The sequence below is a fragment of the Symphalangus syndactylus genome, chromosome 5 (assembly GCF_028878055.3).
Source record: "Symphalangus syndactylus isolate Jambi chromosome 5, NHGRI_mSymSyn1-v2.1_pri, whole genome shotgun sequence".
NCBI classification, from domain to species: Eukaryota; Metazoa; Chordata; class Mammalia; order Primates; family Hylobatidae; genus Symphalangus; species Symphalangus syndactylus.
In genome coordinates, this window is record NC_072427.2 from 36,927,006 (window position 1) to 36,949,975 (window position 22,970).

A 22,970-nucleotide genomic window follows, 5' to 3' on the forward strand; every position below is an offset into this window, starting at 1 on the left:
AGACAGACTCCTTGGCACAGCCTCGAGGCCCATCACTGTGCCTGTGCTCCCCTCTCGCTGCCTCCTGACCTGGCCTCTAGCCACCCCAAGATGGGCTGATCCCACCCAGCAACTCACACTTCTGGGTCTTTTCACATGCCTGGACTCATGTGCACAGATATACCCTCCCCCTCTCCTGTTTTCCAGCTGGTGAAGTCCCGTTCCTCCTTCAAGACCACCTCCTGGGATATCTCACCCCCACCCTGACCTTGCTTCCTCTCTCCTTCATGCTGCCCCAGCACCTCATGAGGACTGTGCTGGCATCTGCCCCTTGTATTGGCACTATGGGCCTGTGTGTTTCCCTCTCACTCTAGGGCAGGGCCTGTGCTTCATCTTGGTATCCTTGTTAACTGATACAGTGCCTGACACGAGGCAGACACTCAGCCAATGCCTGTGGGGTGAATGAATGAATGAGTGGTTCTCTAATGGTGACAGAGTAGGTCTCACCTGATTTAGTAGGGCTTTCCTCCCTGGGAGTTTAGCCTCAGTGTGGCTCTGGGTGGGGGGTCAGGTGCTTTAATGAGCCCTTCTGCCCTATGCCCCTAAAGCCAACTTTATTTCCTGCTCACTGTCACCAACATCCTCTTCTCTAGAGCTGGAATCCCCTAGGAGCATTTCTTTGTTTTCCTCCTCTGGAGAAGAGGAGCCCAGAGCCAAGGAGCAGAGGGCTGCAGAGCATGGCTCGGATTTGATAAACAGGCAGGAGATTTCAGCAGCAATCAGGAGAGGAAATCACATACATTATTCCCGGAATTCATAATGCAGCGCTAATGAGCTGGAGGGGCTGGGAGTTGATCACCCACCTCTTGCAGCCCAGGATCATCAGTGTTTGGTGAAGGATGCAGGGAGGGGCAGTGCCTCCAGGCTGCTCTCCCCCATCCCATAGCCTGATGGCCCTCCCAGGAAGGGAAGGCATTTATTAGGCCTCCAAATGTGGCTTGGTCACAAAGGACATGAAGATGAGGGGCTGCAGAGACCTCCAGGGGGCAGTGGAGCTGCGGAGGGGTGCATGCAAGGTGGGGGACCCATAGCGACCTCCCTGTTGAATAACCTTTCCCTGAGAAAGTCCTAACATCTGGGAGATTTCTAAATCACATTATCATTGAATTAGTATCTATCGAGGCTTGTCATAGGCAGAAACAATGATAAGCATTTATTGAACCTTTGTGCTCCAATGCTGATAGTTTACAGTTGTACCTTATCCAATTCTCTACCTCCTCCCCAAACGCACACACTCACACCCATGAGCACACACATGCACTCACATACATTCTCACACACCACACCCCCTCCCACACACGCTCCCCATGGTGAGGTGGGCATTGCTGCCCTCACTTTACAGGGTACAGGGAGAACTAAAACACCAAGCATTTCATGACTTCCTGTCATCACACAACTCCTGGCAATATGCGCCCCAGGGGATTGACTCCAGGTACCCATGCTCCTCTCTGCACTTACTCTCTGCCGCTTCCCTGTTTTATTTTCTGTGAGCACTTACTCTCCGCAAAATCATTGTTTATTCATCTGTTTACTTGGTTTTTGCCTGCCTGCCTGCCTCCATAGAATGTAATTGTGATGAGGACGATGACAGACAACATTGACTGAAATATACTACATGCCAGGCACTGCACTAAGCACCTCATGTACATTCACTCATTTAATCCTTGGCATTACTCTACCTAATAGTACCAATCTTATTATCGTCCCCATTTTACAGGTGAGAATGCATTCACTCGGCTAAGGCCTGGAATACAGGAATGAGTATGGCTTGGATCCCCATCTGATCAAATGAGGCAGTGGCTTCTTCCCTCAGGGTAGCAATGCCTTGGGGAGAACAGGCTCCTGCCACGCCCCTGCCAGTCATGTCTCCCTCCTCCCACTCTTGGCCCGCCCTAGAATGGGGCTTTCAGGGGGCTCTGTTGAGTAAAGCAGGTTAGTGAAGCCCTCTCAGGCCTTTGGGCTAACTGTCCCCATTCAGTGTCCCTCTGGCCTCTTTCTTCTGGGGCATCCGGCAAGGGCCCCAGGCTCCTGGCCTGGTTGTTCATGCACAGAGTTATCCACAGACACCAAGTGTTGGGTCCCCTGCCTGCCCCATTCTGCTGAGTGATTGATTGATGGGGCCACTCTTGCTCTCAGTCCCAGGGAGCTCCTTTGAATAATAACTTGGCAAAATTACCTCTCTTTTTGCTTTCCCCATCTCTGATTCATTTGCTTTTTAAGTCATTCATCTCCTTTGAGTTAGAAGAAGGAAGAGGGAGAAGAATGAGGAAGAGAAGGAGGAGGTAGCACAAAGGAACCAGGGACCACCAGCCCCATCTCCTCATTTTTTTTTTTTTTTTTTTTTTGAGATGGAGTCTCCCTCTGTCCCCCAGGCTGGAGTGCAGTGGTGCAATCTCGGCTCACTGCAAGCTCCACCTTCTGGGTTCACGCCATTCTCCTGCCTCAGCCTCCCGAGTAGCTGGGACCACAGGTGCCTGCCACCACGCCTGGCTAATTTTTTTGTATTTTTAGTAGAGATGGGGTTTCACTGTGTTAGCCAGGATGGTCTCAATCTCCTGACCTTGTGATCTGCCTGCCTCGGCCTCCCAAAGTGCTGGGATTACAGGCGTGAGCCACCGCGCCCGGCCCCCACCTCTTCATTTTACCAAGGGGGAGCTGGGAGCAGCTCTGCCACCAGCCTGTCCCATCTTAGTGTGATTTTAAGGTGGAGTGGACTTCTGCCAGTGGATTTGTAGGGTTTGCAAATTCAACCTGATCCCCGGCTATGGAATGAAAGCATGTGTGGGAGATCTAGAGCTGAGGGGAGGCAGGGTCTTTCTAGGGCCCCTGAAGGTGCACCTTGAAAGGCAGCCGCCTGCTCTACCCACCTGTACCACTGGTCCTGTCTGCCTGCGGGGATGGTGAAGTGTTCTCACCCTTGAAGGGGAGCAGCAGAGAAGATAGGGAAAGGAATGAGATGGAGGCTCAAAGGAGTCACAGTAGCTCCCCAACACTTATTCTGATTACTAGGCACTGGGGAGACAAAGCCCACAAGGAGTTCACAGACAAGTAAGTAGGCAAATACAATACCATCCAATACATATGTAAGTACAAGTAGCTACGTACAGTACAATCCTACGGAGCAGGCTGTTTATTCTGCGATGGGAGGGACCAGCAAGGAAGTCTTTACAGATAGGCTGATGACAAAGTGTTCCGAAATCTCAATCTGAAAGTGGGGAAGGGTGCTCCAAGTATCAGGCGATGCAGAAACAAAGGCTTGGAGGTGCAAAGCTGCACAGTGTCCTGGAGGAGCACGAAATGATGTTATTTAAAGTACAAAGAGCAAGGTGGACATTGCCAAGACCTGAGAGGTAGGCAAGGGCCAGGTAATACTGGCTGTAATGGTAGTAGATCTTCATCTAGGGCTTATGTGGGGGAGGGCTTGTGTACCAGACTCAGGAGTTTGATGGCTATAATAGGAGAGTCCTCCAAAAAGAAGGTGTGCAGTCAGACCCACAGCAGTGTGTGGAGGATGGATCAGAGCCAGACTGGAGAAAGGAAGACCAGTTAGCTGGGTGGTCTTCCAAACTTCCTTTCCGGCTAACTGGGCTTCCTTTCTCCAGCCTGTCTCTGCTGCACCAGTTCAGGCAATAGGCAATTTAAGGACTGAACCAAGGCAGGGCCAATGGGGAAGGAAATGTGCTTGAGAAGCATTTAGAATGCCATGTTGACAGGCTTGATGATTGGATGAAGGAGGAAGATGGGGGAGATGGAGGAGTCAAGGGTACCTCATAGGGTCACCAGCTGAAACAGATCATAGCAGTGGAAGCATTCATGAAACACACCAAGCACCTACTAGGTAGTGACGCTATTCTAGTCACTGGGGACACAGACACAAGTCATTCACTGTTCTTGAACATTCTTTAGGGTTATTTAAGGACAAGCTTAATCTGTATATATAAACTCATGTCCAGCCAAATTTGGGTAAATCTCAGAATTTTTTTCCTTTACCAAAAAATGCATCATTTTCTTCCCTGCCACACTAAAACTCACTACCTGTCTTTCTTTCCTTTTTTTCTCCAGCAGGCTACACTCGCACAGCTAGGGTAGTTTAAGAGGGCCCATTTGTCCCTGAGTAGTATTAGGGCAGCCCCTTTGGGGCCATGGCTGGGTGGCTAAGGTTGGAGGCTGGAAGCTTCCTTGAGAGTCAAGTCTCTTTCCAGGCATCTCTGCCATTCAGCTTGAATATTTTTCCCCCTGGGATGAATTTCCTCATAAAATAAATGTCTTGTCTGAATTAATCTTATTTTTAAAAGGAGAGAGTCATCGTATTGTAAAGACAGATCATAAAAAGATGCATCAATCCGTCAGGAAGGCTGGTTAATATGAGTATTTGTTTAGCACAGACAGCATACCCTGAGGCATCTCAACTCCCAGGCTGGGCTGGTGCTGAGCTTAGCCCCTGTGCACACAATTTCACGTGTATGCCCACGGCCTCCACAGTCCTCTGGACTAGTTTTGGGCCTGGACAGGGCCTTTTATTTTAATGCTTAGGCCATTCAGGGCCAGCAGCATATTGATAATGGGCACTATAGGAGCCTCCCTTTTTGAAGAGCCCAGGGAGTGACCCCCGACGTGGAGGGCCAGTCCCCTGGCTTTAGGCCCGAAATACTTTCACTTGAAACCAAATCAATATTCAGGATCTTAGACAACAGTGCAGATAATCTCTGCATTTTGTTTTACTCTTAAAAAATAGATACAAGCCATACAAAAGTACATAAATTAAAAAGTAAAATATCACGTGAGTAATACAGGAAGTGAAACCTTACTCAGGTAACACACAAATACAGGAAACAGATAAGAGGAAAACATTCAAGTCCTCCTTTGCCTCCTCCATAGTTAACCACTGCGAACTGCTTGGCATTTGGGCATCGTCGGCCATGAACAAGAAAATGCATCAGGATGACTGGCTGACTTTTCTCCTTTCACCAGATGTTAACAATGCTGTAGACACATCTGGGTCCATGACAGATCAGGGCTGTCTGGGCCCAAGACAGATTAGGGCTGGCTTCTAACTGTCTTTCCATGTATTTTTATCTATTTATTCCCACATGATATAAATATATCATTTATTTTCTGTGTTATAAATAGGATTATATCAAACACTTGGTACTCGTTTTTTTTTTTCTTTTACATGACATCCTATTTCGGTTTTCTTTTTAAAATAAAACTATAATATTAATAAAAACTTAAACTTTACAGAAGGGCAAAAAGTAAAACAAAAACAAAAACACAAAATCCTTTCCTTTCATTGTATCCCTCCATTCCCATTCCCCAGAGCACACAGATAAATATATTTTCATGTATCCTTTTTAGAAATGACAATTGTAAATGCATACACAAGTGCTTAAACACGTACATACTTGATCTGCTCATTTTATAATAAGAAAGTGAGAACTCAGAGAGGTCAAATGATACACCCAAGGTCACACAGCAGACTGTGGCAGAGGCAAGTGTAGAACTCAGTGCCCTGCCTCCCAGAGGGCAAAGGTTTGTCCACTGCGTCTCCAACAGGTTGGCCCAGAGCCAGTCTCGGCTAATGTTCCTCATCCCTCCCTACCTTCGACCTTGTCTGCCAGCCTGGTGACTCTCCATGTTGCCCACGCCCCCTCCCCTCCCACGAATGCCCCTGGCTCAATGTATTAATAGCCTGCACTTGTGTCGCTCGTCCGGGAGGGCCCTGACTGATTGGTCATTTCAGGAATGCCTGCTGTGCCCGTCAGAGCTGTCCTCACAGAACAGTGCAGTGGCACCTGGCAAAGTAGTTCAGTGGGCTTGTGTTTGTGCTTTTGTTCCCCAAATTACAAGTGACAATTAGGTGCAAAAGACTCTTTGTAAGGATAATTCCATTTAAGTAACCCCTTGCCCTGGGAGGAACCCACATCTGGTCTATACTTTGTGCTAGGCCTCGGGTCCCCATGTCTGGCCTTGGGGAGTTTGCAGCTTGATGGGGGAGGATGGGCACACGTGCCGATAACTGGCCTTTGATCCTTCTCTCTTCCCTTTGTGTGTGTCAGCCTTATCTGTCACGGGCCCAGATGCGTCTACAGCATTGCCAACATCTGGTGAAAGAAGAAAAGTCAGCCAGCCATCCGGATGCATTTTCCTGTTGATGGCCGATGATGCCCATCTGCACATCTGGGAAACATCCAGATGGTCAGACCATGCGTGCTGTGCACTCATATGTGTGGTCCTGCTGCCTTCGATGACATGTCCACTGAAGCAGACAGAACCTGGACCTGTGAACTCTCCCCAAGCCAGGCCTGTTCAGCTCAACTTGACCTCACCAATGGATATTTTGTTGCAAGCAGAAAAGAGGAAAGCCCAGAACTGGACACTGGGTATGGGGAGGGTAGAGTTTTGGGGGGAAGGCAGTGGCAGTGAGAAGCTGACAGCTAGAGAAACTTTGATCTTGAACATGAAGTCTCCTGACTTCACAGAGATGGAGGCTGGAGGTTTTGCCTCTAGTGGGGAGCTTTGGAACAGGGCACTGTCTTCCCAGCCCCTTTCCCTCTGATTAACTGCCACTCAGGGACCAGTCTCACTTCCTGGGAAACAAACCCTCTTGAGATTCGTGATTCTGCGGCGCCCTCTCGTGGGCAACTGGAATCTGTCTGGAGCGAAAACCTCAGGACACGGGCATATGGTCGTCACACATGTGGGCATTCATGGATTTTAGAATCGTATGTCCAAGTCTTTCCACCTGCTCCCACCCACTACATTATTAAGTCCTAAATGAACAGCTGACTATTTGTATATGCGGGTGGGAGCCTGGTGAAAACCTGTTACGAGAGAGCAAAGGACTGAGGACAGGGCTCAAATGTGTTAAACTGGTGTAGACAGAGACAGGAAAGAATCCAAAATGGTGACATGCATGTGTGGGTGCATTGAGTGCATGTGTGAGACATCCTGTGCTAAACAGATTCTGCCATGTTTCCAAATGATTTGGCACAGCCTCTTTACATCCTCCAACCTTAAGTCAGGACACCCTCTTTAGTTTCCTTCTGTGCCCCAGAGAGCGTTTTGTCCAAGCCTTCCCAAGCCTGGTGAAGAGGGGAAAGTACAGACTCAACAGAGGCAAAGAGGTTCCAAGAGTGTGTGGCCTCAGGCTGGTAAAACTCCAGGTGTGAGTTTCCCCCGTGAGTTCTGTGCCTCCCCAGGCTTGCTGGAAATTAAACACGATCTGGTTGGAAGGCCCCAACACCAGGTCTCCTGGCCTTGCTGACTCCCGGTCCAGGGAGATGGAGGCTCGGTGCAAGCGTGAGCCCCGCTTTCCACCCACCCAAACCGAATTAGCCTCTCCTTGACTGCAGGCCCCGCTCCTCCTCTCGTATTCTTCTTCCCGTTCCTCCTCACATCTTAAAGATGACATCCTCACTCCCATCCTGCTCTGTCCCAGTCCTCAGGGTATGTTTTGCCCTCCCCTCCCCAGGGCCTGCCTCAGCTTCTTCCTCCACCATCCCCTTCCTATTGATCCTTTCAGAAGAGAGCTTTCCCCCACCTTCATTCTTCCATCCACCCAACTGGCTCATCCCCTGCATGTCACACCCACCCCCACTGCTGCATCCCAGCCCCACCTTAGATAAGGGACATCATCGTCCAGGTTATAATCCGGCTTCTTTACCTCCCCCTTCCCAACCATGGACTTCCAACCCATGGAAAAGAACAGTGCCAGCTACAATACCATTGGAAAGTGCCTGGTTCCAACCCCATGATGGCAGCCTTGGGGCAGGGTGCTTTACACTGTCAAGAAGAGAACCTAGCAGGACTGACTGCAAGATGGAGGATGCCCAGGAAATGTGGGGCTCACAGGAGCTCACAGTGTGGCACAGATGGAAATGTCCAGCTCAGATGGAGGAGGTGAGGCCCGCCCTGTCCTCTGCCCAGGGCTGCTCCTCCCCACAGTATGTGCTGAGAGAGCCTTTGCTGCCTCTGCTGTTCCCTCCTGCCCAGACAGGGACAGACGCAAACAGAGGCTGGAAAACAGAGACAGAGGGAGCCAGGATGAAGAGAAGTGATGTAGATGCATGAAAGCCTGGATCAGCAAGGAGCTGTACTGTGGTGGAATGTCTTGAGCACTTGGCATCTCATGTCACCTCACAGCAACTGTGACTGAGGGATGGCATCAGCCCATTTCACAGATGAAAAAAACAGACATGGGGAAGCTTCCAGGGCCACACAGCCAGGGTGTGGCTGAGCTGAGCTTCCAGGATTAGCCTGCTTCATCCCCAGGCACTTGGCCTTTCCACGACACAGAGAGAGGCACACAAAGAAGCTGTCTCCATCCTGTTTTTCAAGCGACTTAGCACACAGAGAGAAGGAAGAGGCCAGCATACAGAGCCCAGAGAGGCTCTGAGGGACGCGCCAGGAGAGAGAGGGAGATGGGGAGACAAAGACACAAGGAGGGGCAGGGAAAGACGCTGCTTATTTCTCCCTATGCAAATGGATTTGGTGGAAAATACATATTTCAGGTTTCATTCCCAGATCATCAGAATCAGAATTTCTGGTAGTGGGACCAAGGAATGTGCATTTAAAGAAGGCTCCTCCAAGTGGCAAGGTGTGCTGAGATATTTGCACCTAACTTGAAAATGCATCCAAAAAATCAGATAAATTAACAGATGGAAAGAAGGAGGAGGAACTGATGGATAATATGTGATAAACAGCAAAATATTAACTGAGGAGTCTAGAAAGTAGGTAACACTGTTCACTGTATTATTCTTCTCACTTTCTGTATGTTTGAACAATTTTATAAGATGCCGGAGATACAAGCTTCCAAATGACTGTGATGATTGGGCAAGTTTGGGACCATGGATATAGGGGAAGACTCCGTCGGAAAATGTTTGGAGGAGTGGTTGCCCTCTGCCCCCTCGAACCCCACCCCCAAGCTCCCATGACCAGCCTCTGGTTTCCTCAGTTTCACAGCAACCCCAGAATCTACAGCAGAATGAACAAGGCACTGTCCCTTCCCCTAGGTTCTAGAGGAAGTTCATCTGCCCCTTCGGGTCTCATGTTCTCCATGTTGAGGAGGATTGGGGGTCCCTAGGCTCTGTCTTATTGTGTGGGTCATCTGAGGCTGGTCTCTATGGGGGCATTTATACTAATGCGATGAAGCAGACCCATGGTGTTGATTTGGGGCAGAGCTTGGAGAGGTGAGGCTAGAAATTCTCTTGGAAAAATCTGAAGCCAAACTTCTCACAGTGGCCCTTCAGCACCTTGGCCAGAGCTGGGGAGCCACAGAAGAAGACCTGCACCTTGCCCTTCTTCTCAGCAGCCACTTTCTGGAACACCTGGAGTCAGTGGGGTTGAGGAAGAGAAGAGGGAAGATAGGTGGAGCTGCTGACTCACCAGTGACACAACCGCCTGGCGGTAACAGCTTAACGGGTCGGCAGCAATGAGCATTCCCATTTTACACAGGGAGCTGCACCGCACAGCTGTTGGGTTTTACAGCAGAGTTCGACACTCAGCCGTTCAACTAAGAGCGATTTGTTCAACTGGCAACATGACCCAGAACCCCAGGTAGAGGACCAGGGCCAGAAATAAATAAGACCTAGGCCCTCCACTCAAGGATCTGCAACTGTGGGAGACAGGCACTAAATTAGACACGCAGAGAGATGCATACAGTGCTCTGGGACTCCCATGGGAGTCTGAACCTGGTGTTAGTCCCCAGGGCTGGCCACCTGCTGTCATTTAAATGTCTTTCCTGATGTCAGTCTTTCCCCCAGTGAGGACCCTTTTCTACCCCAAATTCTGCTTATGAATTGCCTTTTTCTGAAAGTCCTCTTTGATGCCCAAGCACTCACCATGGACATTCCCCTCCCACTCAGCTGTCGTGACCCAGGCATGGGGTCATCTGCAGCACTTTTAAAAGCAGCACCTTCTGGGCCACTTCCTGCAAACTGCATACCCTGACAGGTAAGTGTTCAGGGAAGAAAAATAATAATAAAACCAATCTGAGAAATAAAATAAAAGGATTGCAAACGATTTCATGTCTCTGTGCCTCAGTTTCCCCATTTGTAACAGGAGATGTAAGATTTGGTGTTTTTCCAGGTCCCTGTCCACTCAGGCCTTCTGACACTGGTCCATAGGGAGTCAAGGCTGCAGGGGTCTTTGAGGTCATAGAGACTAACTTCCTCTCTGAACAGATGGAGAAACTGAGGCTAATGATGGAACAAAGGCTAGTGATAAAGCCAGTGTAGGTGCCCTGTTTACCTTTTACACCATGAGGTCCCTTCTGGACTCTGGACTTAACCTCACACTTTGCCCCTAACAGCTTGGGCCTCGTCTCCCCACCGCTGTCTCGGGCTCTCAGCTTCATCCATACCTGCAAGCTGCAGGGCTCCAGTTGGCATTACCTTGCTCCAGTCAGGCCGCCCAGGCTGGGTGCGCGTCTGCAGCCCCGTGATGGAGTCTTTCTTCTCCTTGTTGGCCAGGAGGTCAAGGGCCATCTGCAGGCCAATGGCCTTCATGTCATTCTTGCCCAGTGCAGATGTCATGTACATATGCAGCTCCAGGAAGCGGCCTGTTGGGCAGGGGACGAGGGCTGCACTGAGGGTCTAGTACCCATGATGGGCACAGGGCAGGATGCCAACCACTACCTTACCCTGGGGCTTGGAAGGAGACCCATAGGTCTTTTGCCCAGGATCTGTCGTGAAACCAGTGCCATGGAGAGGAAAGGCAGCCCGTTGCTTGAGCTGGGCCTACTATGTGCATGGCACACATTAGTTACTTTATATGCACTAAGGTGAGCCTCACAACCACTCCAAGAGTTAGATCTTTTATATTTATTTATTTAGTATTTTTGTGGAGATAGGATTTCACTATGTTGCTCAGGCTGGTCTTGGACTCAAGCAATCCACCCGCCTCAGCCTCCCAAAGTGCTGGGATTACAGGTGTGAGCCACTGTGCCTGGCCAAGACTTTTTGTATTTATAGAAGAAGAAATGCATCCCAGGGCAGTGAGCATGGCAGTCCCTGGGCTCCAAAGCTCATGCCCTTCCATGCCTCACATGTCTGTCCTCAGCCTGGCTGGGGACACAAGCCACACAAACTTGAAAAGGTAATTTGGACTAAAGGGTCAATGGTCGAGTGAATGGATCATAGCATGAAGTTTACTGATATGCAGGGAAGGGCCGATGCAGACAGAGCTGCTTCCCAGAAGGGATGGGGACTGGGTTAGGTCTGGGACGAGGGGTGAGAGTAAAAGCAGAGGTGAAGGGAAGGCATGCTAAGAAGGACTAGTGTGAGCACAGAGTGAGAGGCTGGAACAAACCCGATGTTTGCAGGACAAGGTGTGGTGCCCGGCTGGAGCCGCATCCTCGGATGGGAGCAAAAGGAGATGGGACTAGAAACAGATTGAGGCCAGAATGAGAAGGGTCTTGAATGTGCAGCTAGGAGAGAGGGGAAGGTTGAGAGTAACTGAGTAGGGTGTGACATAATGAAACAGCACTTTAGGAAGGGGCATCGGAGAGCTGAAGAGACGGGGAAGGAGACTGGCATGAAGGAGCCCACAAGGCCAGAGCACCCGCAGTTCTGCGCCACAGAGTTATAGGTCTGCTGGGATACTGATCCCTCAGCACTCAGGAGCTCCCAGGGTGGGCACCTCTGTGTTCCATACCCAGACATGACATATGAATGTTATCATTTTTATGTGTGCCATGATGAGAAAAAGATTGGTGAGTGCTGCCTTAGGCTTGAGCATCGGTTCAAGCCAGAGTTGGCAGAGCCTGATCTAGGATGTGGGAAGGAGCATTCCGGAGCTGACTGATGATCACCTCATCCTTCTCCCCTCCTTCTCTTCCCCTACACCCAGACTAAAGGAGCTTTGCCATTCCAACCTGCTCTCTATTGTTTCCTAAGTCATCATCAGCCCGTTTTTCATTTGGCCTAAGGTCTCAACCGCTGTTACAATGCAAATGGCCCTAGGAGGGATAGCACATTTCATATCACATGTCACTTAACCCCTAGGCGTGCTGGATGGTGTGGGAGGGAGGGAGATGTATTATGAGATGCCCACCTGGGGGACCCCCCACTTCTTACCCTCCCTTAGAGTCACCATAACCCAGAGAGGGGTAAGAGGAGAGAAGTGGAGACAACACGGTGGGAGGGAGAAGAAAAAGGCACTGTGGAGGATGACCTGGCGTGGTTCTCACCCTCTCCATCCAGCTGTGTTTGGGATACTCATCTAATTTCTGGGATACTTTCCTAAGAAAATCATCCAAAGCAAGGAAAAAAACTATGTGCACAAATATATTAATTTTGGCATTTTTATGATTATGGAGAACAAGGAATAAACAAAATGTCCAGTAGTAGGAGCTTGGTTAAATAATTTATGGTATAATCACTAACTACACCATTCATTATATAGCCATTAAATACTACTACTACTTTTATTAAACAGTTATTACTACTAGCACTTCTACTACAAATAAATTTATTAAGCAGTTACTATTACCACCACCACCACCACTAAATTTATCAGGCAGTTTATTAAGCTCCAGTCACTGTTCTATGTGTTTTGCAGATGACATCTCATCTAATTCCCATGACAATCCTATGAGGTGGGTACTAGTAGCATCCAGATTTTTCAGATAACTTCTTTCAAGGCAAACTAGTTAAATAATATGCCCAAGGTCTTAATAGCTATTAAGGGTGAGTAAAGATACAAACTTAGACAGAATAATTGATGCTTAAGCTATAGAAATGAAAAATTATAAACCAAAAATTATTTAATGCAAACCTTGACGTATAATTAAAGTTGAAATCAGAAGCCACAAGTTTCAGCTGCAGTTAATGAGAAACCCTGAAAGAAATTTGATGTGATAGAGTTGTTGACTCAAGTGGCTTTGAGAATGCAAAGCACTGGGTTAGCTCTTACCCTTTGTTTACACAGATTAGGAAGAAGCAAACAGCAAATATTTATGTGCCAGTAACTAGAAAATTTAAATTAAATTTAAACTTTTCCTTTAGCTTGTCATCATAAAATTGAGTTTCTAATGGATATACGTAAAAGCACTTAGAAAAAAGAAGTCAATGCTATATAAATATTTGCTGTAATTGTTATTTACAAGAAAGGGCAAGGAGCTTTACTGAACTATTCTAAGCTTGAAGACTTATCTTCCAAAGACTGTTGACTTGGACTTTAAGGCTCTGAATGTTTGCTATAGTAAACTAGGTCTGTTTGGATAGTTTCTTGTAGAAAACTGTGTTTGATTACTTGAATGTATAAACTGTGTTTATCATAGGAATTTGAATTCATTCATGACAACCTTGTGATAATTAAATAGTCAAATACGACCTAGTTCTAACGAACTCAACAAGTCTAAAACACTACGCCAATTCCCTTAAAAAGTTAGAAACATATCTAAAGATATTTCTCCTTGTACAAATTATAAGGAAAACAAAACAACGACTTTAACAGGTTAACATTTAAATATAGTGTAAACTCTCAGTATTCCACAAAGATGTCCCATGAAGACTATGATATGATCCAGAGAAATATTTTATCATACTTAATAATGATGAGAGTAAATGCTTAGTAAAAAATGTAGAATACAGCAAACACTGGGGCAGTGAGAAGGGAGAGGTTGGAGAGGTTGAGGGGAGGACATTCAAACCTTTTATTTATTTATTTTTTTGAGACAGGGTCTTCCTCTGTTGCCCAAGCTGGGGTGCAGTAGGGCTATCATGGCTCACTGCAGCCTCAAATTCTTGGCCTCAAGTGATCCTCCCACCTCAGCCTCCCAAGTAGCTAGGGCTACAGGTGCATGCCACCATGCCTAGCTAGTTTTTTTAAAAATATTTTTTGTAGAGACAGCATGTGCCTATGTTGCCCAGGCTGGTCTCAAACTTGGCCTCAAGCAATACTCTTACCTTGGCCTCCCAAAGCACTGGGATTACAGGCGTGAGCCACCAGGCCAAACATTCATTTTTGATAAAAGTATAAAAGAAGGGACCAAACAGTTAAAGACTTCATATATGTTAATATATTTAATCTTTAAAAAAAAAACAGGAGTGGAAGGAAAAAAGGGTGTCCAATCTTTATCTTAGATTACTCTCTAAACTTTTTGATTGTCATTTCTTCAGAAAAAAGGTTGAGCACTCACCCCCAATAAATATATCTCTTTATCCATGTTTGTCTCTACTCACAGCTTGTGTACATCAAAAATGTATGTTGCAGGCCAGATTTAGTGGTGCATGCCTGTAATCCCAGCACTTTGGGAGGCCAAAGCTGGTAGATCACTTGAGCTCAGGAGTTCAAGACCAGCCTGAGTAACCTGGAGAAATCCCATCTACAAAAAAATGAGATTAGCTGGGCATGGTGGCGCACACTTGTAGTCTCAGCTACTTAGGAGGCTGAGGTGGGAGGATCGCTTGAGCCCGGGAGGCAGAGGTTGCAGTGAGCGCCACTGTACTCCAGCCTGGGTGACAGAGCCAGACTGTGTCTCAAAAAAAAAAAAGAAAAATTTACATTGCCATAAAATGAACCACATTTACCCTTCCACCTGAAACAACCAGAAAAGTGGACAAAACACAAGAAACAATGGTTTCCAGACATTGGTCAGCAGGTGGCACGGGACTATCATTGCTGAGAAAAGAGAAATAGATGAAGTAAGCCCTACAATAGCCCCGCTTATTGCCTGATGCAGTCTCCTGAGGAGAGGAGAAAAGACAGAAAACTGGCATTCACAGAGGCCAGGACAGCCAGAATGTTAAGCACAAGACTGGAAAAGTGAACTGCAGAAAGGAAGAGAGGGAAGGAGGGAAGGAGAGAAGGAGAGATGCAGGGAGGAGGGGAGGCAGGGAGGAAGCTACTCACTAGTTCTGAAAATCTGTATAGTTTCTCCTAAGTCTCTGGCTGAGCATTAATTTGAATGTGTGAAAGAAAATGACCAGAAAAACTAGGATGAACGATACCTTGAGCTTAAACAGCTGGAAATAGTTTGTGTTCTCACTAAAAGCGAAGAGGCTTTACCGTACATAGGGCATTAGGTAGGGTCCTCAGAGGTGTATCACCTTAGTACTAGGGCTAAATTAATCCCACACTAAAGGCTGCTCTAGACTCACCCTAATAAAAGTTAGAAGTGAGCCTCAAGAAGATCCACAGTCTTACATAATTTAACTGTGCACCAGAACGAAGTGCAGTACTATTTAAAGAAATAACACAAAATCCAGGCCAGTGGCTCACACCTGTAATCCCAGCACTTTGGGAGGCTGAAGCAGGTGGATCACTTGAGGTCAGGAGTTTGAGACCAGTCTGGCCAACATGGTAAAACCCCTCTCTACTAAAAATGCAAAATTAGCCTGACGTGGAGGCGGGCGCTTGTAATCCCAGCTACTTGGGAGACTGAGGCAGAAGAATTGCTTGAACCTGGGAGGCGGAGGTTGCAGCGAGCCGAGATTGCACCTGGGCGACAGAGCTAAGGTGTTTGCAGTCAAAAGCCAAAAGAGTTTCTCACCAGCAGGCCTGCATTACAAAGAACCATCAGTTCTTCAAGCAGAAGGAAAACTTTCCCAGATGGAAATCTCGATCCAGGCACAAAAAGTGAAAAGACCCCAGAAATGGTAAATATATGTATAAAAATAAAAAATTTGCTTTTCTGATTTTTAAATTTCTTTTTAAAAGATAATTGGACAAATGGTGGTACACCCATAAAATGGAATACTACTCAGCAATGAAAAGGAATGAATGACTTACTTATACATGCAACAACATGGATAAATCTTGAAGGTATTATGCTAAGTGAAAGAAGTCAGATGGAACAGACTACATATTATATGATTCCATTTATGTAAAATTCTGTAAAAGGCAAAATTGTAGTGATAGAAAGCAGACCAGTGGTGGCCAGGGGTTACAAGTCAGGGGAGGGTGTTGACTGCAAAACAGGAAGAGGAAATTTTCAGGAGTAATGGAAAGAAATGCTCCATATTTTGATTGCAGTGGTTGGTGGTTACACTACTGTATGCATTTGTCAAAATGTCATTGTATTTATTGTACGCTTAAATTGGTAAATTTTATTGTGTGTAAATTATACTTCAAAAGCCAAACACAAATTCGTGTGAATAAGAATCATTTGAGGAGCATGTTAAAATGTACATCCCTGAGCCTGACTCTCAGAGAACCTATCTGATTTGGAAGATCTGAGGTGAGGCCTAGGGATTTAAATTTTCAACATGTGCCTATTTTGAATTAAAAGATATGTCATGAAAAAGATAAATTACAAAACTAAAGAAATATATTTTTATAAAATATGAATAAGTAAACAAAAGTTGGAAGGGAATCCTTTAAAATGCCTGATGTCATCTGGATAGCCTGGATAGCTGCATGAGATTATGATGGCTTTTTTTTTCCCCCTTCTATTTTTCAACTTTACAAAATGTTACATTTTAATAGAACCTCCCCCAATCCTACTTCTCCAGAAATGGAATAAACACCTCTTAAAAAGACTCTGAATTAGCCTGGGCAATTTAAGGAGATTTCATCTCTACAAAAATAAAAAAAAAATTAGCGGGAGTGGAGGCCTGCACCTGTGGTTCCAGCTACTCCAGAGGCTAAGGCGGAAGGATTGCTTGAACCTGGGAGGTGGAGGCTGCAGTGAGCCGTAATCATGCTACTGCACTTCAGCTTGGGCGACAGAGTGAGACCTTGTCTCAAAAAAAAAAAAAAAAAAAAAAAAGACTCTGGGTTCACTTTAACGGTTAAATGCTTCATTTTAGGTTACGTGAGTTTCATATCAATAAATTATTTTTTTTAAAGAAGCTGAAGGCCCCTGCCCTACTCCTACTGCCCTCAGGCCCTGTCCCTCTCTTACCATATTGAGCCTCCTCGGCCTGGTCCATCTCCAGTTTAGTCAGCAGGCTCACAAACCACTCGAAAGACCGCTGGTCTCTGTTGATCCAGATAAAGTCCACCTAGGGAGAGAGGCCCTTCAGCTCAGAGGCTTGGTCTCCCTCATTTGCAGGAGGCTCACCTCTGTAATCCCTAGGACCCATATGACCACCCTGAAGTAAGCAGGGAACATTCAGATACCCATTTAAGGGAGGGAAAAATCAAGGCTCATAGAGGTGAGCAGCCATGCCCAGATCACAGAGCAGCATGGGACCAGAACCACGTTTCTGACCCCAAGGCGGGGATTTCTCTATTATCTTCTATTGTTTACAACAAACAGTGTGTTGAAATACTAGCTCAGGATAGCCAGAAAAACATAAATTACTTTTTAAGAAACACTTCTAAGTGGCCTATACAGGATGATGAATTTTCAAAAGGCAAACATGTTTTCATTATTATTTGATTATATTATTTTAATTATTATTATTATCTTTATTATTTCTTTTTTGAGACAGAGTCTCACTCTGTCATTCAGGCTGGAGTGCAGTGGTGTGGTCTCAGCTCACCGCAACCTCTGCCTCCTGGGCTCAAGTGAGCCCACCTCAGTCTCCCAAGTAGCTGGGACCACAGGTGCTCACCACCACACCCAACTAATTTTTGTATTTTTGTTAGAGACGGGGTTTCGCCAAGTTGCCCAGGCTGGTCTTGAGCTCTTGGGCTCAAGTGATCTGCCTGCCTTGGCCTCCCAAAGTGCTAGGATTACAGGCATGAGCCACCATGCCCAGCCAGTATGTTTTCATTCTTAAAACCACCATAGGGTCATGGATAGGTAGCATCATGGCTGTAACTGAATCCAGACTGCCTGGCTGTCAAGCTATGCAACCTTTAATGAAATGTTCAGAACATCTCTCAGAGGTGATGGGAATGTTGAAGCAGGGGCGGGGCTCAGACATTCAGGAGGCACCAGGATAACTTATTTAAGAGAATTCAGGGTATTGTGGGGAAAGAAAGATCCCATCAGGGATCACCTGTCTGCTCCCACCTTTGCACAGGAGGATGGGCTCCTATTTTAGGAGGTGTCCAGGGGAGAAGGTCTGGAGGCCTGCCTGCAGGAGGTGGTACTCACCTTATGGAGCTTCATGTTGTCTTGGACACCTTCAATCCAGGAGTGCTGGCAGCTGGGGCAAGTATGCTTTCTTTTCTGGTGCCTGAGGGGAGGCAGGAGGAAGGGGTTGTAAATTTGGGGTGAGATTTTTCAGGACCCCAGAGAACAGTTCAGGGGACAGGGAGCAAGGATGGGGTGGCAGAGCCCACTCTATAAGGAAGGGGAGGGATGAGACACAAAAAGGAGAGGGGGGCAGAGCAGGAGAGGAAAGAGAGAGAAGAGCAGAGAGAGACAGGTGAAAGGAGAGGAAGGAGAAGGAATAAAGGGAGGAGGAGCGGGGAGGGTGCCTTGGGGCTCTGACCCAGGATGCAGGCAGGAGCATACTGTTCACCCACCTGTACATGATACTCTGCAGGATGGAAGCAAAGGGGGTGATGCCGATGCCTGCCCCGATGAGCACGGCATGCTCAGAGGCAAAGATCCTGCGGGTGGGGGTCCCGTAAGGCCCATCGATGTAGCACTGTGCACAAGAGGGCATCAGAGTAGAGAGATGGGGGGTGACGCTGGTCTCCTCTGCTACCAGGGGATGTCCCCAGGGCTTCAGGACCCCCTTTATACATAGAAAGACATCTCCTGGGCTGGAAGCCAGGTCTAAGTGGCTCCCACTCCAGTGCTCTTTCCACATCCTGTGCTCTGAGCACCAGTCTCAGGAGAGCTCTAGGTGTTAGACTGCAGAGCTAGTGAAAACAAGGACCCAATCGGCATCCCTGGGGTGTGTACCGTGGGTGCCCAGGAGACAGGGACAGACAGCAGGTAGCCCTATACGCTGCACACCCATCCCTGCTTCTGGTGAAGAGACAGGCCAAGGGTGAGGCTGAGCACCCTTGGATATAAAGAGCAGGGGGAGGGATGTGATTACATGACCCAGATACCTGGATGTCAGCCCATGGGGATTTGAGGAGCTTGAGTACCCACAACCACAACAGCCCCTCCTTAAAGGCAAAGACTTTATTTCGTTTGGTTGGGGCAGGCATTCTTGCTCATGTCCACCCCTGCAGCCTCTCACCTTGATGTTACAGAATTTGTGTTTCTCCAAAAGTATCTCAGAGCCCTGCAGGGAGTAGAGCAGAGAGTTATGCATCTTAGAATGGACAGTATTAGGCATTTCTTAGAAGTTTCTTGCCCTTGCCAGTCTGAGCAACTTCATAAAAAGGGAATTGCTTTTTCTTCCCAAACGATTCTGGGAACACGAAGCCCTTCTGAAGGAGAACATCAGGGGTGTGCTGGTAAACTGACTTCTGGAGAAGGGATGACAGTCTTGATTGTTAGCTTCTGCCCATTTCTGTGGTGTAAATCCTGCCCTCCGTGGCTCCCACCATAACAACTGTGTTTAATAACCAGCTCACGAAATTCCTGAAAATTTAACAGTGGCTTCTATGGTCCAGCACAAGTCAGTTTCAGGGTGTGACTGGAGAGCACTCCCCTCCTAGCCTGAAATATTCTTTTCCCTCTGCCTGAAACACCCTTTCCTCTTCCCCAGCTGTCAAATTCCTTCAGTGCACACTGTATCCTTCATCGTCCAGCTCATTTGAAGTTGCTATTCCTCTTTGAAGCTCTTCCCACCTTCTCCAAGCAGAGAAGCCAGGGCCTCCCCTGGCTCACAGCTCCCCAGGCCCTAGGGCTTTGCTCTGGGGTTCAGACAGTGTGCTCCTCGGGGGAAGGGAGCAGGCCTCCTCTGTCTTCCTCAGGACTTAGAGCGTGGTAGACAGTCAGACAGCCCTGTCTGAGTCAATGCCTTTCCTTCTGGAAGGTGAAGGAAGCAGACCCCAGAACAGGTCTGAAGGAGCCTGTGCTATTTCCCGCTCTGGTGCAGGAGGCAGAGTTAGGAGTGACCTTTGCAATCATCCAGGCTGAGAGCATGGGAAGGGTGTGCCCACGTTCCCAAAGAGCTCGGGTAGAGCCTGGGTCTCCTCCTGCCTGTCCAGGATCGTGACATCACGCCGTGTTGCTTCTTTGTCCGGAGATGACTGAAGGCTGCTCCCCTGGTGTGGGGCATGAACTCCTGGCGGTGGTTTGAGAGTTATGCGGTGAGACAGCTCTTCTCCTTTCAGTTTTCTTTAGTCCTTCTGATGGCAACGAGAAAGCCTTCCATTCTGGCTAATGCATCTTTACCACCTCTCTAACACTTACTAATCTCTTCTCTTTTTTCCTTCCTTTTTACAAAGTGAGAAAGAAAAGAAAGAAAGAGTGAAAAAAAGAGAGAGAGGGAGGGAGGGGGAGAGAGAGAAGGAAGGAAGGAATGAAGGAAGGAAGGAGAGAGAGAGAAAGAAAAAAGAAAGAAAGAAAGAAAGTAAGAGAGAGAGAAAGAAAGAAAGAAGAAGGAAGGAAGGAAGGAAGGAAGGAAGGAAGGAAGGAAGGAAGGAAGGAAAGAAAGAAAGAAAGAAAGAAAGAAAGAAAGAAAGAAAGAAGAGAGAAAGAAGGAAAGGAAGGAAGGAAGGAAGGAGAAAGAAAGAAGGAAGGAAGGAAGGAAGGAAGGAAAGAAAGAAAGAAAGAAAGAAAGAAAGAAAGAAAGAAAGAAAGAAAGAAAGAAAGGAGGGAGGGAAGGAGGAAGTGTGGCTTGGAGCCTTAGCAGACAGGCCATCTAGCAAGAATTTAATAACATTGATTCTCATTGTTTTTACTTTCAGAGCTATCCTGTGTGGCATGCGATACTAGTTTTCCATTAGAGATAATAATCTTTTAACTCCTTTTGAAATACAATTAAGTTTAAAGTAATGTTGGGATGTAAGAGAAATACTAAGTAGAAAGTATTACTGGGGCAGTTCTTATGCAAAAGTTAGGAAGGTACCCGGCAGATGATTGGCTTCAAAGACATCCAGGTGATGTGTCATCCTTCCTGAACATGGCTTGCCCTTAAGGCATGTTCCAAGGACCCACGATCCCTGGGAAGATAAGCCAGCTGGCCCTCCTGCCTCTAGTCCCACCTTCCTCAGCCTTACTAGGCCGCTGTCTTCAGAAGAGGCTTCCCACTGTGTGTGAGTCTCCTCCTTTGTCTTCGTGTACACCAGGTCTTCGTCCTGCGGCCAGGGATCTCCCTTGGGCCTGTAGGACGTCAGCTCCAGTGACGTCCTTGGACGCCACAACTCCCTATGCTGAGATGCAGGAATGGATGAGTGGGGGCTGTACACTCTGCTTTGTTTCAAAACAGAAATGTCTTTATTATTTAAATCACAAATCGATAATGTTAGTTTTAAAAATTCAGATATAGAAACTATTAAAGAATAGTGAAAAAAGTATCAGAGCACATAACTACTCAACATTTTCTCTATGCCCTTACAGATTCTTTTCTGACACAGACATACACAACACTTTTACATAAATGGAGCATACTTTTTAGTAACCTGCGTTTTCCACTTACTACATCTTGACTGGTTTTCCAGGTAAATACATTTAAATTGACCAAATCATTTTTTAGGAGATTTAATATTCTATTGTAAAGGTGATCAGCAATTTATTTAGGTATTTTCCTATTGTTGGGCATTTTGATTAGCCTCATTTTCTCATTATTGAGAACAACCACCCTCTCTGAAATAGCACTTTTCCCATCCCTACCTCTTGACACTGACTTATTTATCTTTATAGCATTTATTATCAACTGACATATTATGCATATATTTTATTTGTTCATTGTCTGTCTCCCCACCAGAAGGTAAGCAGTGACTATGCCTATGTTGCTTACTGATAGATCTCCAGCATCTAGAACAGAACCTGGAAAACAGCAGATGCTGCGCTCCATAAATATTTGCTAAATGAACAAGGAAATTACTGTATTTTGTGTGCACCTGTCCAATTAGATTTTTTTTTTTTTTTTTAGTTGGAGCATCACTCTGTTGCCCAGGCTGGAGTACAGTGGCGTAATCTTGGCTCACTGCAACCTCTGCCTCCTGGGTTCAAGAGATTCTCCTGCCTCAGCCTTCCGAGTAGCTGGGACTAGGCACGCACCACCATGCCTGGCTAATTTTTGTGTTTTTAGTAGAGACGTGGTTTCACCATGTTGGCCAGGATGGTCTCAATCTCCTGACCTCATGATCTGCCAGCCTCGGCCTCCCAAAATGCTGGAATTACAGGCGTGAGCCACCGCACCTGGCCCCCAATTAGCTTTTAAGAATACGTCTCTAATATGGAGTTGCTTGGTGTGTAGGTATATATATTTAAAATGCTGACACATATGGCCAGGCTGCCTGCCAGAAAGATTGTGCCAATTTATAGTGGCAGAGGTGACTGAGGTCCCAAGAAAACACTTTTAGTGTATCTAGCCCATTGATCCTCAGTGTGCCATCACTCATCTGATTTTGAAAGTCAGCTTCCTCCTTCAGGAAGTTTCCCTGATTAACAGCCGAGAACGTTCTGCTTCTCCTACCTATCCCTGCATATCCCAGACCTTTGCTCCTGGTGTGATCCTGGAAAGATCCTCTGGTCTGGCCAAGCAGGATCTCACCTGGATTTCAACTCGGACTTTAAATTCCCCAATGGCAAGGTAGAGTTGGGCCAGGCCTGGGGACGTCTCCTATGGCAGGGTTTTCATATGTTAACCTGTCTCCCAGTCACGAGGCACAGTCTACTTAGTTTGAGTTCAGCCACCCTCAGCCTCAGCATCTATTCTTATTTCTTTAGCAGTTGCTCTGTCTCTCTGTTCCTCCAAAGCCTTGATGGCACCAGCAAATCATCAGCTTTGTAGGTTTCATCAAGGCTCAAAAGAGAATAACATTGCTGATGGTGATGATGATGATGAGGGGCCCACCTGGACCAGGCTGCCTATTTCAAGCAATACTTTATGTGCATTCATTCAGCTGGTTTTTAAAATAGTCACAGGAGAAACGTAAGTAACAGAGGAAACTACTTCTATTTTATAGATGAACAAACCAAAGGACTTGCCCAAGCCCACACAGTTAGAAAGTATTAG

General features: G+C 46.9%; 1 protein-coding gene across 1 annotated transcript in view; it reads right to left on the reverse strand.

The window, feature by feature from the left end:
• Positions 1 to 3,141: 3,141 nt before the first annotated feature.
• Positions 3,142 to 22,970, reverse strand: part of NOX5 (NADPH oxidase 5) — a 69,049-nt gene continuing 49,220 nt past the window's right edge. Inside the window, exons 11-16 of the mRNA XM_055277979.2 lie at positions 19,074 to 19,118; positions 18,403 to 18,527; positions 18,029 to 18,110; positions 16,886 to 16,985; positions 10,431 to 10,597; positions 3,142 to 9,365 (exon numbers count right to left, since the gene is read on the reverse strand). Coding sequence (XP_055133954.1) covers positions 9,234 to 9,365; positions 10,431 to 10,597; positions 16,886 to 16,985; positions 18,029 to 18,110; positions 18,403 to 18,527; positions 19,074 to 19,118 — 651 coding nt within the window. The 3' untranslated portion in view covers positions 3,142 to 9,233. The remainder of the gene's footprint in view (positions 9,366 to 10,430; positions 10,598 to 16,885; positions 16,986 to 18,028; positions 18,111 to 18,402; positions 18,528 to 19,073; positions 19,119 to 22,970) is intronic.